The 12,380-nt window shown below is 43.0% G+C and overlaps 1 protein-coding gene across 2 annotated transcripts in view; it reads right to left on the reverse strand.

The window, feature by feature from the left end:
* The window catches only part of TSPAN12 (tetraspanin 12), a 63,689-nt gene extending 52,369 nt beyond the window's left edge, over positions 1-11,320 (reverse strand). The window contains exons 1-4 of one of the 2 annotated variants that reach the window (XM_042923089.1): positions 11,221-11,320; positions 10,798-10,965; positions 10,004-10,043; positions 9,690-9,825 (exon numbers count right to left, since the gene is read on the reverse strand). In XM_042923089.1, the coding sequence (XP_042779023.1) occupies positions 9,690-9,755 (66 nt within the window). In that variant the 5' untranslated portion in view covers positions 9,756-9,825; positions 10,004-10,043; positions 10,798-10,965; positions 11,221-11,320. The remainder of the gene's footprint in view (positions 1-9,689; positions 9,826-10,003; positions 10,044-10,797; positions 10,966-11,220) is intronic. The other variant, XM_042923080.1, reaches the window with a different exon arrangement.
* Positions 11,321-12,380: the final 1,060 nt, after the last annotated feature.

A 12,380-nucleotide genomic window follows, 5' to 3' on the forward strand; every position in this document is an offset into this window, starting at 1 on the left:
GTGAGGAGACTAGCCTGCACAGCATGCAGGGATCTTTTTTTTTAAAGGGAGGGATAACATGGGGGTCAGTCTGTACTTGCCAGGCTAAGTCTGAATGTCTTAACTATATCCTTTGGGGAATAGAGTCTCAGGAGTCATGGCCTAAAACAGATTATGAACCCTGGGACCACAGCTCAGCAAAGAATGAGGCTAGTTATTACTATCCTCTTTTCTGTTAGGAATAAAAAGACTGTAAAAGTAAAAACTAATAAAAGTTACCCCATGGGTCAGCCACAGTTTATTAATCATGCTTCTAGCTTCTGTGAATTTGATGCTTTAACATCTGTTCTACATGTTCAAGCCAGACACACCTTGGTCGGAACAAACTGATAATGTGCCTGAGCCACCTTGCCTCGGCCTCCTGCCCTCCACCACCCTTGAGAAGAGGTCTTCTCCCAGGTTCACACTTGTCATTTTCAAATAAAAACCAACCATTCCAGACCCCACACCCCAAACACCTCTTTTATTGCTCTCTCTCTCACTCTGGGCCACTCTACACCTGCCATAAACATGCCAAGGTCCAGGTGCCAGACAACCAGAGACAGCCCCTATACTCCAGAGGCTGCTGAAATTAAAGTAGCCAATCCAGACCCTACTTACTTTGTCTTGCCCATTTCTTCTTGATGTAGCCACAATGAAAGTACTTGCCCAGTCCCTTTCTCTCTGCCTTGTGATGGACCCCAGTACTTCCCCCTTGGCCCTCGTGATGAGGCATGTACTCTCTCTCTCAGGATCTGTAAGTATAATAAACTATCTTTTCAGTGCTAGTCATCTGATCTTTTGACTTCTCCATAGCTAAATAATAATAGAACCTATTAAAACACACAGGGCTAGCAGGGCACCATGGACTACTTGATTATATCTAAGGCTGCATGCTCTTCCTCTACTTGACTTGTATGTGGCCTTTTAAATACCTTGTAAGTTTCACGGGAGCCAGAAAATTCTATTAATGTGATAGTTTATTTACATCAAATTCTTGTGCAATTACAAATAATTCTCTCCTCTCTTTATCATTCTTTAAAGTAATAACTGATCTTGGTTTCCCCATCTTCGAATTTCTTACTGGCTTGTTTAGCCAATTTTCAGTATCTAAGCTCTGAGACAGGTGTCAATAAATTATCAGATTCTTCATTTTGGTATAGTGTATCATCAGTGGTTGTCATCATACACATTCTTCCATTTATAACAAAAAATGTGTATATCTTTTAAGTGGCATATTCCAAAACATTTCTAACAGGGTAGATTTGGTTAAATGCATGGGTTTTGAAGTAATTCTTCCATTCAAAAATACATATTGATCAACTGCTCTTGGCCAGGTCCTCTGTGATGTGGTAGAGACACATGGATGGGCAGGAAAAGCCATCATCTCTATTCTGTGGTGAAATTTACTAAGAGAACACACCTTAATCAACCCATCAAAGACATAAATGTGTAGCTGCAAACTGTAATAAATTCTGGGAAGGAATAATACTGGTTCCTATAAGAATCCTATTTGTAGTGCCTGACCTATCCCGTGGAGTCAAGGGGACTTCTCTAAGAAAGCTGAGATCTGAAGGAGAATTACACAAGTTCATTACAGAAAGAGCAGTTGGAAAGTACATTCCAGCCAGAAGGAACAGCGAAGATCCCAGGATGGAAGGCTGCATGACATGTTCAAGGAAGGGAAACTGGCATGTGGTAAGAATGGAAAGCCAAGCAGGGACCAGAACACATGGTCTCAGAGGCCATTTAAGGCATATAGTCTTGGCCATAATGGCTATAAGAAGCCATTGAATCAAAAGGCTTTGGTTTGAATTCCACCTGTGCTCCTTTTCAGTTATAAGACTTTGGGTGTCCCTGAATCTTTCCTAAGCCTATTTCCTCACATACAAACTGTTAGGAAAATAAGACCGACTTCACAGAGGATTTATGCAATGAAAAGACAGACTAGGATTCTTATATATATTACCTACTACTATCTCAAGTCACTTTTGACCTCAGGGCTTTCTCTTAATCTTTCTCAGTCAGTTTAAGAGAAAAGGCAACGCCTAGATTAGTTCAGAAATGGAATCTTCAGATATTTGAAGGTCTGGCACACGGATAAGGAAGAAAGCTCTGTGATATAGCTATCTATTGCATTGCATGGCCATTCCCAGTTTTGACACCTCTGAGAAGGTACTCATTTCCATTCCTCTCGAAACCTGCGTGTCCCTCCCACTGTGTTTCCTATCTCAGTAAATGGTATACTCAACACTTCAATCACATAAACTGGCAACTGGGCAGACAGCCTGAACCTCTCCCTCCTCCTCAGTTCTCCATCTAATTATTTTCAAGTCCTACAGATAGTTCCTGCACCACGGCTGGTGAATTCCTCCCCCCTTCCTGCCACTTCTGGCTAGTTCAGGGCCTCATTCTCTTGCCAGGTAATTACAATCGCCTTCTAATGAACTTTCCAGCTCACAGAGTCCACCTCATACTCATCCTTCAGTTAGCTTTAGGAAACACAGATTGAGTTCTTCTGCTTATACAGCTCCCACAGCTGCCCTGAGGGGGGCCTTCCCAGCTCTGGCTTCCACTACCCCCAACTCTTTCCTGGAGAGTCAAGTTTAAACGCTTCAGCAGGGCACAGAGGCCCTCTTCAGTCACCTTTAAAGGATCTCTTCAATCCGTTCTCTGCCTGCTCCTTCCCACACACATTCTGTACTCAGATACAAAAAGCTGCCTGTACTTCTCCAGCAATGCACCATGCAGATCCCCCCAAGCCTCTATGTCTTTGCCCATGAAGTTCCCTCCCAATGCACCCTGCCCCAGTCTTCCCAACCTCCCCAGCAGAGCAACTCAACCTTACCCTTTGAGACCAGCTCAAACAGCTAGCATATAAAGATGTTCTCCCAACTCCCTCCTTACCCTCTGGGACAGACTTCACAGAGCAATTATCTATTATTTCCTATTTTCACCCACCCATCTCATTCCACAGACCACTGACTACAGCCCAACCACACAGCAGAGTACCAGGCCCAACAGTGAGGCCCAACAGATATTAGATGAAATGAATGCGACAATGATTAAACTAAAGGGAGGCAATTTCAACTTGCTAGATGAGCTAAGCAAAATTAGGAGATGCTTCAAGAAGAACTAAGCTTTCTACCACTGGAAGTTTTCCAGTAGAGAGATGCCTGCTGAATTACAAGATCAAAGATTTATATATCAGGTCAGAAGCTGGTTTAAGTGTTCTCAAGCGTCCTTTAAACTACAAGCTTCTACTTGACTCTACTGTTCTTTTGCACAGTAGTTACCCAAGCATTGCAGCTGTGCCCAGAACATTAGTCAAAATAAATAATATCAATACAAAGCCCTATCTTATGGCGAACAAGCAACTCTGAGAATAAAACTGCTTTTTATTATGACATTATTTCTAGCTGCATTAAATGTCTGGAAACAGTTTCATTCTCAAAGAGTGATTTTACTCACTGGGGTTGAGAAAATCATAGCAGTGAACAACATAGAGTGCATGCTGTAGCAAGGAACAAAGCTAAAAGGAGATGAGGTCACCTCAATACAAATCGTGCTATTAAATCTACAAGCACAAATAGTGCGAGCAATTCAGGACCCCTTCCTAAAAACAGCATTTTCCACTAGGTTTCCAAATAAAAATAAAATAATTCTTCAACTGTCATTCATTATGATTAAATTCCTAGGAGCACTATAATTATCATATGTAACTAGGCATATAGCTCCTTACATTTTCTCCAATATTGCAAAATATCATTTGTAGTTGAAGAAAATGCTTAGAAAATAACCCAAATATTACTCTAGAGAAATATGCTTGATCTACTACTTAGCAGGACATTTGCCACATTCTGTCTTGAAAAACATTTAGAAAATGCTAGCTCTCAACAAATACTTGTACATATGAAATTTGCTATTGCTGGAGATATATTCTGGGTTTGTTCAAATCTAATTATGTAAAAATAAGTATTGAATCAAGTTGTTTTCTCAATCAGAATTTTACATGTATGCAGAGTCCCTAAACTTATGAAATGTGTGCCTTTGGTTTCCACCAAATAATAAGGGCCTAGTCATAAGACAGACTAATTCCTTCAACTGTCTGCCATCCATAATCTATAGTCTCATATAAGAGAGCGGTTCAAGGCTCTCTTGCAGAAGTTTAAGGCTGACAGATGTTTAAAACCATCTACCTTAACTTTACTTTTTATGTCAAATCTGGTAGCAAAGAGCAGAATGCAGGAGAGAGATGGGGAATTTAGTTACAGTTCTATCTCTGCAGAGAACTTGGACAAGTAATTCAAACTTCTGGAACCTTTGTTTATCCTGAAAATGGAGAATTGAACTAGGTGCTTTTAAAATTCCCTTTGTCTTGGGGCATCTGGGTGGCTCAGCCGGTGGGTTAAGTGTCCAACTTCAGCTCAGGTCATGATCTCACAGTTTGTGGGTTCAAGTTCCGCGTTGGGCTCTGTGCTGACAGCTCGGAGCCTGGGGCCTGCTTCGGATTCTGTGTCTCCTTTCCCTCTGCCCCTCACCTGCTTGCACTCTGTCTCTCTCTCTCTCTCTCAAACATAAATAAACACTAAATTTTTTTTTAATTGCCTTAGTCTTAAAAAAAGGTTTGAAATAGTTATTTACTGAAACATGAAGTTAAATCAAGTCTTGATTATTTGGAGGCTGGCAGGCCAAGGTCAGTACTATTCTGCTCTGCCACAAGGACATGTCCCGAAAAATCCCCCACACCCCTCTCCAAAGTGTGGTCCTTATGAACCATGCGATGGCTCATCTTTGCTCAGTTGGGGCCACACTGTATGAAAAACATGTACCAGCTTTGCCCCTGAGACCAAAGCTTACTTAATATTTATTTTTAAAAAGAACTAACGTTTGTCGGAAAGCTCTCCCCTAGTCACTAGAATTAAAGAAAACTTCAAGGACTTTCAGAGTATAAAGTTAGGAGTAACAATTTAAAAAGTTGTATTTTTATATGACTACATAAATGTCATGTGAATACAAATGTCTACTTGCCGAGAATCTCTGTAGGGTCTGCCACGGGTCAAACACCTAAGGTTCACTACATATGGCCAAGGAAAAAGAAACAGGACATTAACCTTCTGTTATTTCATTTGCCCTGCATATATCCCAAAAGTATGAACTGGATTCCCTGTCCACTTTTAAGGTTTTCTTTTATAAGTTTCTTTTCTTAGTTCACTAGAGTAGTTCCTCTCTGTTGCTACTATCTTTAGTAATGGTAGGTGAAAAACAATGGCTCTTATCTGCCAGTGAGAATGGGGCTTAAAAACTACAGATGGGAAATTATATTTTTAGAAAATAATAAGCAAACAAATTTGATAAATGTTAAGTGCTCTCCAACTTCAAGAACTTCCAAAGACAACCATATTTATCCATAGTTGTAATAGCAGAAAATTATCATCTATGAATGGCAAGCATTCATATCATAAAGCCACAGAAGTTGTCTTTAAAATGGAGGAAAGCTTTCATTTACTCAAATAATATGCCATTTAAATAGTAAAAGTGGGATAAAACTGAAGTGAAAATAGCTCATTTCCTTGCTCCTTTGTGGCCAGAATGTGAATCATGGTTACAAAAGAGCTCTTGGGGCAGTTCACCCACGTGCACCGTGTCCCATGTGACCTCTCCCATTACAAACCCACAACACTCATGACAAACCTAGAAGGTCCAATATCTGTGTGCCAGCTCCCCTACAGCTATACCGGGATTGCACTTCTTCAGAATGTGGAAGGGCCACTCAACAGATGACACATCAAAGTGACTGGATCCATGGCAAGGGAGAGAAGCAGTGCATTTGTGATCTTGAATTGTTTCCTCTTAGACATATCTCTGCCTCACATTTAGAAAAATACTCAGGATGTACTTTAAAACACACACACACAAAGCACTCTGATTTCCAACTCTCAGAACAGCAAAGCAAAATTCGATACGTCCTCAGTTAAGATTTTAGTTTTCTTTTCCCTAAAATCCTTCTGGATACAGAAGGAAAGATGGTAGCAACATAGTAGAAATAGGGAAGGTGGGGCGTGGGGGGACTATTTAAAATGCAAAATGAGGAGTAAAAGGCTTCAGCTTTGAGCCCAGAGGTAAAGAGGGCAGGTTTCTCAATCCTGCAAAACTAGAGGCAAGAATAATCCCCTCTCCATACTCAGGATGTGAAGTGTGATGTAAGAAGTTGGGCTCATACGCTACACTGGTTTGTTCTGCTTCTAATCTCAATGAGAGCTGAACACAAGGACTAAAGCCTTGCTCCTCAATACGTGAAGCCCCTGCCACACTCAATCAGACTCTGTATTCTAACAAGACGCCGGTGGGGGGGGATTCGTAGGCACACGCAGGTGAGAAACGCTGCTCTGGAGGACTTGTTAGGAGTTGGGTAGCTTATCCCTTCCTACTGAGGGTGTTTACCTCTCCACTGCAAATACATTCACCCCCATTTCCAGTCCTACAACTTCTATCACACTTGGAGAAGAAGTTTGAACTTTGAGTCCCTGTTCTGCCACTCACTAGCAAGTTATTGAACTTCTCTGAACAACCTCTCTCTACCCAAAAAAAAGAAACAAACAATTTTCCAAGGCCGTTGTGAGAATTAGATGAGACAGTAGTGCAAGAATGCCCAGGAATGTGCCCAGCACAAGGCTGAAAACTACATCTGACTCAGTAAGAAAACACAAGGTCTGCAAACATTGTTTTAGCACTGAAAGAATAATGCCGATTCTCCAAAGTTGATATACATCGCATACAATTCCAACAAAAATCCCAACAGATAATTTTAATTATATCAAATAAGCTTAAAGTCCACTGGGAAAAAGAAACCCTGACTAAAACAAGAAAGGCAGGTGCTTTGAAAGAACAGAAGAACAGAAGAAAGAGTACATAAGAACAGAAAGAACAGAAGAAAGAGTATATAAACTCTTATTTAAAACAGCCTATAAAAATTTGTTGAACTGTTGTATAGTAACAGCATAAATGAAATCAATGGACAAACAATAAGACAAACGTAAATGGTAAATATGACATACTTACTGAATATGAATTATAAAATGAAATAACATATATGAAATATATACGTGTCTAAAGAAAATGATGCTCATGCTCATTGGAGAAGAGAGGAAATAAAAAACAAAGCAACAGTAAAATAACACTTTAAACCTTTCAAACCGACAAAAATTTCAAAGTGCCCTAACACCAACAAGATGGCAAGAAATATTTGTGTGCATATAATGGGGTGTATCGGTGTTCTTCTTTCTAGGGAACAAATTCTCCGGGCGGGATTTCTGGGTCAAGGAAATGTAGCAGTGGTAGCAGTATTAATCCCAGGAATAACAATTGCTGCTATTACCACCACGGGGGTTCCTTTGAGTGAGCACTCCACCTCCTGATAATCTACTTGAGCGTCATTACTGTAGCAACAGCGGTAACAAACACAAGTACTACTACCTACTGTTACCGCCACCACATAGCACATTTAGGCACCACTGTTCAAACCCCTTGTGTACATTAACTCTAATCCTCAGGACAACGCTAGAAAAGAGGAACTATCATTCCTATTTCACAGGCTAGGAGACTGAAGCACTAAATGTGACTGGCAAATGGAAGAAGAACTGTATAAAGATTAGCTCTTTTGTTGTCGTCTGTATCACATATCCTCCCACAAAGCAATCCCACTCCTGCCACTTGAACCCACATGAGAAAAAAACCATTTTAACAAAAATATATTGTGAATATACATATAAATGTACACGAATGGGTATATGTGGACAGGTATGAGTAAATACATCTTTGTACACAATTTTAAAAGATACAGAGGTTAACACGGATTATTTTGTTGGAGGGGAAGTTGGCAGAAGAAGAGGGCTGGAGAAAGGGGGAAGGGATCTCAATAAATAAATAAAATACACCCACAGAAAATGAGAAGGCTGAGGTACAGGATAACAGCAAAGACATGACATTTTACATTTTGGGGTGCTAGAAAGAGCCCTGGAGGAATTTAAGAAATAGGTTTTTTGAAGCAAATTCAGTAGTCAGAAGAGCAATATTTTTGTTCAAAGATTGAGGTTTCTTTCCTCCCACATAATACAGATTATTAAGAAAATTTCCAAATCATTGTTCTTTGGACAACAACAAAAGTCCTAGTAATTTCAAGACTGAGAACACAGTAATCATTCACGTAAAGGCACTCTCCGGGAGCGAGAAAGCTGAGTTCTGCTACAGGAACTGTCACCATCAGGCCATCTGACCTCTGACCAGTCACTAACCTACCCTTAGTTTTCTCATTCACAAAGTAAGGAAGTTCAACCAAGTCATCTTTAAATTCCTTTTTAGTTATAAAAGTATGATGATTCTATAATTAAAAAGCATAAAGTAGAAAAGTGAAAAACCAGTAAATTGAAGTGATAATTACCACACATTAAAAAAAAAAACCACAAAGTTCAAAATCTTAGTAACTTTATAGCTAAGTAGGTGATTTAATGATCCACTGAAAAAACGTACATATTTAGAATTAACATCTGCAATGAGATCAATTAGTGATTTTACGTTTCCAAGTGGTGAATTTAACTATGCAATGATTTCTAATTCTCATGTAGAAAAAAAAAAGTTGCCAATTTAGATGTCTTTTCAGATTACTCACGGAAGGAAGGCTTAATTTGTCACTTCAAAATGGAGCCACCCATAGGGACTAGTTGAAACCAAAATGTCATCCTCTAGAGACCACTTGCACTAGCCTTATGAAAGGAGGCTGGTCAATGCCAGCCAGTTGGCCAGATAAATAAACCACACATTAAAATTCTAACAGAAAATTTTGAATATAAGTTATTAATAGAATACAAACTTGGCAAAAATTTACTTGCTTAAGGATGACAACTTCTTGAAGCAACATTAAAAGTTTTAATTTTTATATTTTCCTCATAAATTTTATAAATAATAATGTGATTTATTAATAACACTTAATGAAAATTTATGCCTGGGCGCAAAGCATAGAAAGTCACTAGCTCATACAGCATAAAGATTTCCATGAGCTTGTTAAATTTTATGTATTTTATTTCCTTAAATGGTTATGGGATTTTCCAAAAGCATACACAAAATTCCTTAAAACTTTGCCAACTTAGAAATAGTTACATGAAAACCACCTTTGCAGCCTGGATGGAATCTCTACCGGTAGAAAAATCTACCCAGTCTTTCGATAGGCTATCTATGTATGAATTCTCACGAAAACATAGTAAGACTGCTTTACGCCAACCAGATTTTATAGGCTAGGATGACGTAAGGAAACAATTTATGGCTTGGACAGTTATCTGAAATTCCTGAAAACAAGCAGTTCCCTAAGTAGTGTGCCATAATTTTCTTATCTACAAGCACAAGCACGTGCATTTATTTATATCCCCAGCTTAACTTCAAGTCTAATTTTACTGCCACCAGTATCCAGGCGTCGATTTCTTTTTTCTAATTACAAATGGCACTTCAGCTAGATCAAAGGCATTTTAAGGTCAAAATGGACTTCTCTGAAAAAGAGAGGGTGTGATCCTCTGTAATTAATTAATGTTTAGCCATGCCCTTTGGCGCATTAAGTGTGGCTGGAGGAGACCGAGTCCAGCCGTCCCCACCTGTTGGTGCAGTGGAACTGTTCGACTTACCCAAAAGAGCAGATTGAGGGCATAGAGAAGGCAGCGCAGGCACTTCACGGAATCTTCTCTGGCCATTGTGAGCCCCGTATGGGAGAAGCCCCATCCTTTCACCACATCCTACTCTCACCGGCAAAGTAGCTGCGGTCTGCAGGGGGCGGGGAGAACAGGGCACTTCTCATCACCGCGCTCCTCGCCCCCGCCCCCCCGCCCCGCAGCCCACCCCTCCTCTGCAGCTCTCAGCTGGGTCCCGAGTCCGGCCCGAAGCCTAGGTCATTTGAGACATCGCTTCATCGAAAATCATTTGTTAAAGTTGTAACTGTAACCTCAACTCCCCTAAAGTTCCAAACCGGCTTCAGATAACACCTGCTGAGAAGAGAAAAGATTGACTCCCGGATGAATGAAGGCACACAGTAAACTCCCGTTCTCGGGGGACGCGCGGCGGTGTCCTCTGCATTCTGATGAGACGCTCTGGAAAACGTCCCTCAGTCCACGCCCCCCCCCCCGGGGGGGACAGCTCAGCTCGGAACCGTCCCGAAGGTTGGAAACCGCACTACCCCTGGGAGACGTCACCGGCGCCGCCGGCGAGTCCGCGGGTGCGAGCGTCCCCCGCATTAGGACAGCTCCCGGGCCCCCCAGCTCTCCGCACCCCCCACCCCACCCCGCCGCGCGAGTGTGAACAGGGGGCACTGGGGGGGGGGGGGGCGAGGCGCTGAGCTGGGATTCCGCCCCGCGACTAGGGTTTCTCGGGGAGAACGTGAGAAATGGTGCTCCGGCCCGGAATGATGGATTAGCCGGGGGCGGGGGCGGGGAGGGGCGCGGGGGAATTAGGGCCGGTGCAGCTGTGCAGACGCCGGGTTAGTCACTCACGGCCCCCTCCCCCGGCCGCGGCCGCGACCCCGCGCCGCCGGAGCAGCACAAAGCAGAGCGCGGTCCCCCGCCCCGCCACCGCGTCCGCGCGCCCCCGGCAGGGCGCGGTGGGGGGGCGGGGGGGGGAGCGCCGGCGGCGGGGGAGCCCCACCGCCAGCCTCTAAGTAGTTTAGCACACAGCGCCGGGGACAGCCGCCGGCGGGCTGGCGGGACGGCCGGCTGGGGAGACGGGAGACGTGCGGCCACTCACCGTCGGCGCTGGGCTCCGCGCCCCACTCCCGCCGGGGGACGGTCGCGGACGCACTGCGGGGGCTCATCGGGGCAGGGACGCTCCTCCCGGAGAGCCAGAGGGCTGCATTGGCTCAAGGAGGAGACGCTTCCTTCTCTTCCTCTCCCCCGCCGCCGCCGTCGCCGCCTCCTGGGAAAAAGAAAAAAAAAAAAAAAGAAAAAAAAGAGTCCTGGGCAGCAGTTGCTGGAAAGTCTCTGTTAAGCCACCTCCCAGCGCCTCTGTCCCTCCCAAGTCCTCGCCAAGTCCGGACGAGGCAGCGGCGGCAGCCAGGGCCAGCTGCACAAACTCTCAGCGCATGCTCCGGCCGCTGGCTGCCCGGGTTGGATCCGAGTGGGTGTTTCTTGTCCCTTCACCCGGCGTGAGCCCCTCGAAGGGACGCCTCACCTCTATGAGACGCGGCCCAGAAAGAGAGAAAACCTATGCACTGCGGGGAAGTCCGCGCAGTAACCCCCTTTAAAATGGTGGTGTCCGAGGAGGGGAGGCTGGGTTATAACCATAGGGAAACAGGCTTTTATTATATGAAAATATTTGTGTTTGAGAAGGGGGGGCGAAGGAGTGGCCCAACCCAATTCCTGCAATGAGAAACTAGTTTTCACAACCTTTCTGGAACCACCTCCTGTGATTTGTCACTAACATGGTGCCCTATGATCCTTTTTATTGCTTTGTTGCCCTCCTGATTTAAAATTTAAAAAATAAAAATAAAATTGACAAAAATAAAAAGAGTTCTTTCCAACTTCCATGGTGCACTGACAGCATTTATGTAAACACCAGAGTAAACGTGTCCGGATCTGATATCCAGAATAGAAAGAAAGAACATTTTTAACTCTTTCACAAGTAACCCAAAGGTTCCAAAATTTTCTCCCAATAAGATTGAGTTTTAACTGGGTGTTTTATCTTTTTATTTACTTTTTTAATGTTTTTATTTATTTTTGAGACAGAGAGAAACAGAGCATGAGCAGGGGAGGGGCAGAGAGAGAGGGAAACACAGAATCTGAAGCAGGATCCAGGCTCAGAGCTGTCAGCACAGAGCCCGATGCCGGGCTTGAACCCATGGACTGTGAGATCATGACCTGAGCTGAAGTGGGATGCTTAACCCACAGAGCCACCCAGGAGCCCCTGGGTGATTTATCTTGAATTGTGTGCAGAGTAACGGGTCTTTAAATTTGTTTTTAAACTAGAAATTCAGGAAGCATTAAAGTAATAATAGGAGACTGTCTTTCCAAAGTACCTTTCCTTTGGGAAGTAAGAAGTTTCACACTTAAAAAAAAAAAATCACTCAATCATAGTTTCCATATAAAACGTTGATGTTTTGTGCCCCATGATAGTTCACATTTCTATGATTACTTTTGTGCACGTCGTGTGGCAAATAAAACTAGACTAACAAATACAAACTCCATGAAACATAAGCAACATCTTTGGGGAAAACCTCATAATGGAAGTCCTTCTTAAATTTCTTTAGGGGAAAAAGAAGAAGTTTGCAGTGCTGTGTCTATCATCTCCTGTCTGGAGTCAGTAGCCGCATGACCAGAGTGACGAGACACACG

The sequence above is a fragment of the Panthera leo genome, chromosome A2, assembly GCF_018350215.1.
Source record: "Panthera leo isolate Ple1 chromosome A2, P.leo_Ple1_pat1.1, whole genome shotgun sequence".
NCBI classification, from domain to species: Eukaryota; Metazoa; Chordata; class Mammalia; order Carnivora; family Felidae; genus Panthera; species Panthera leo.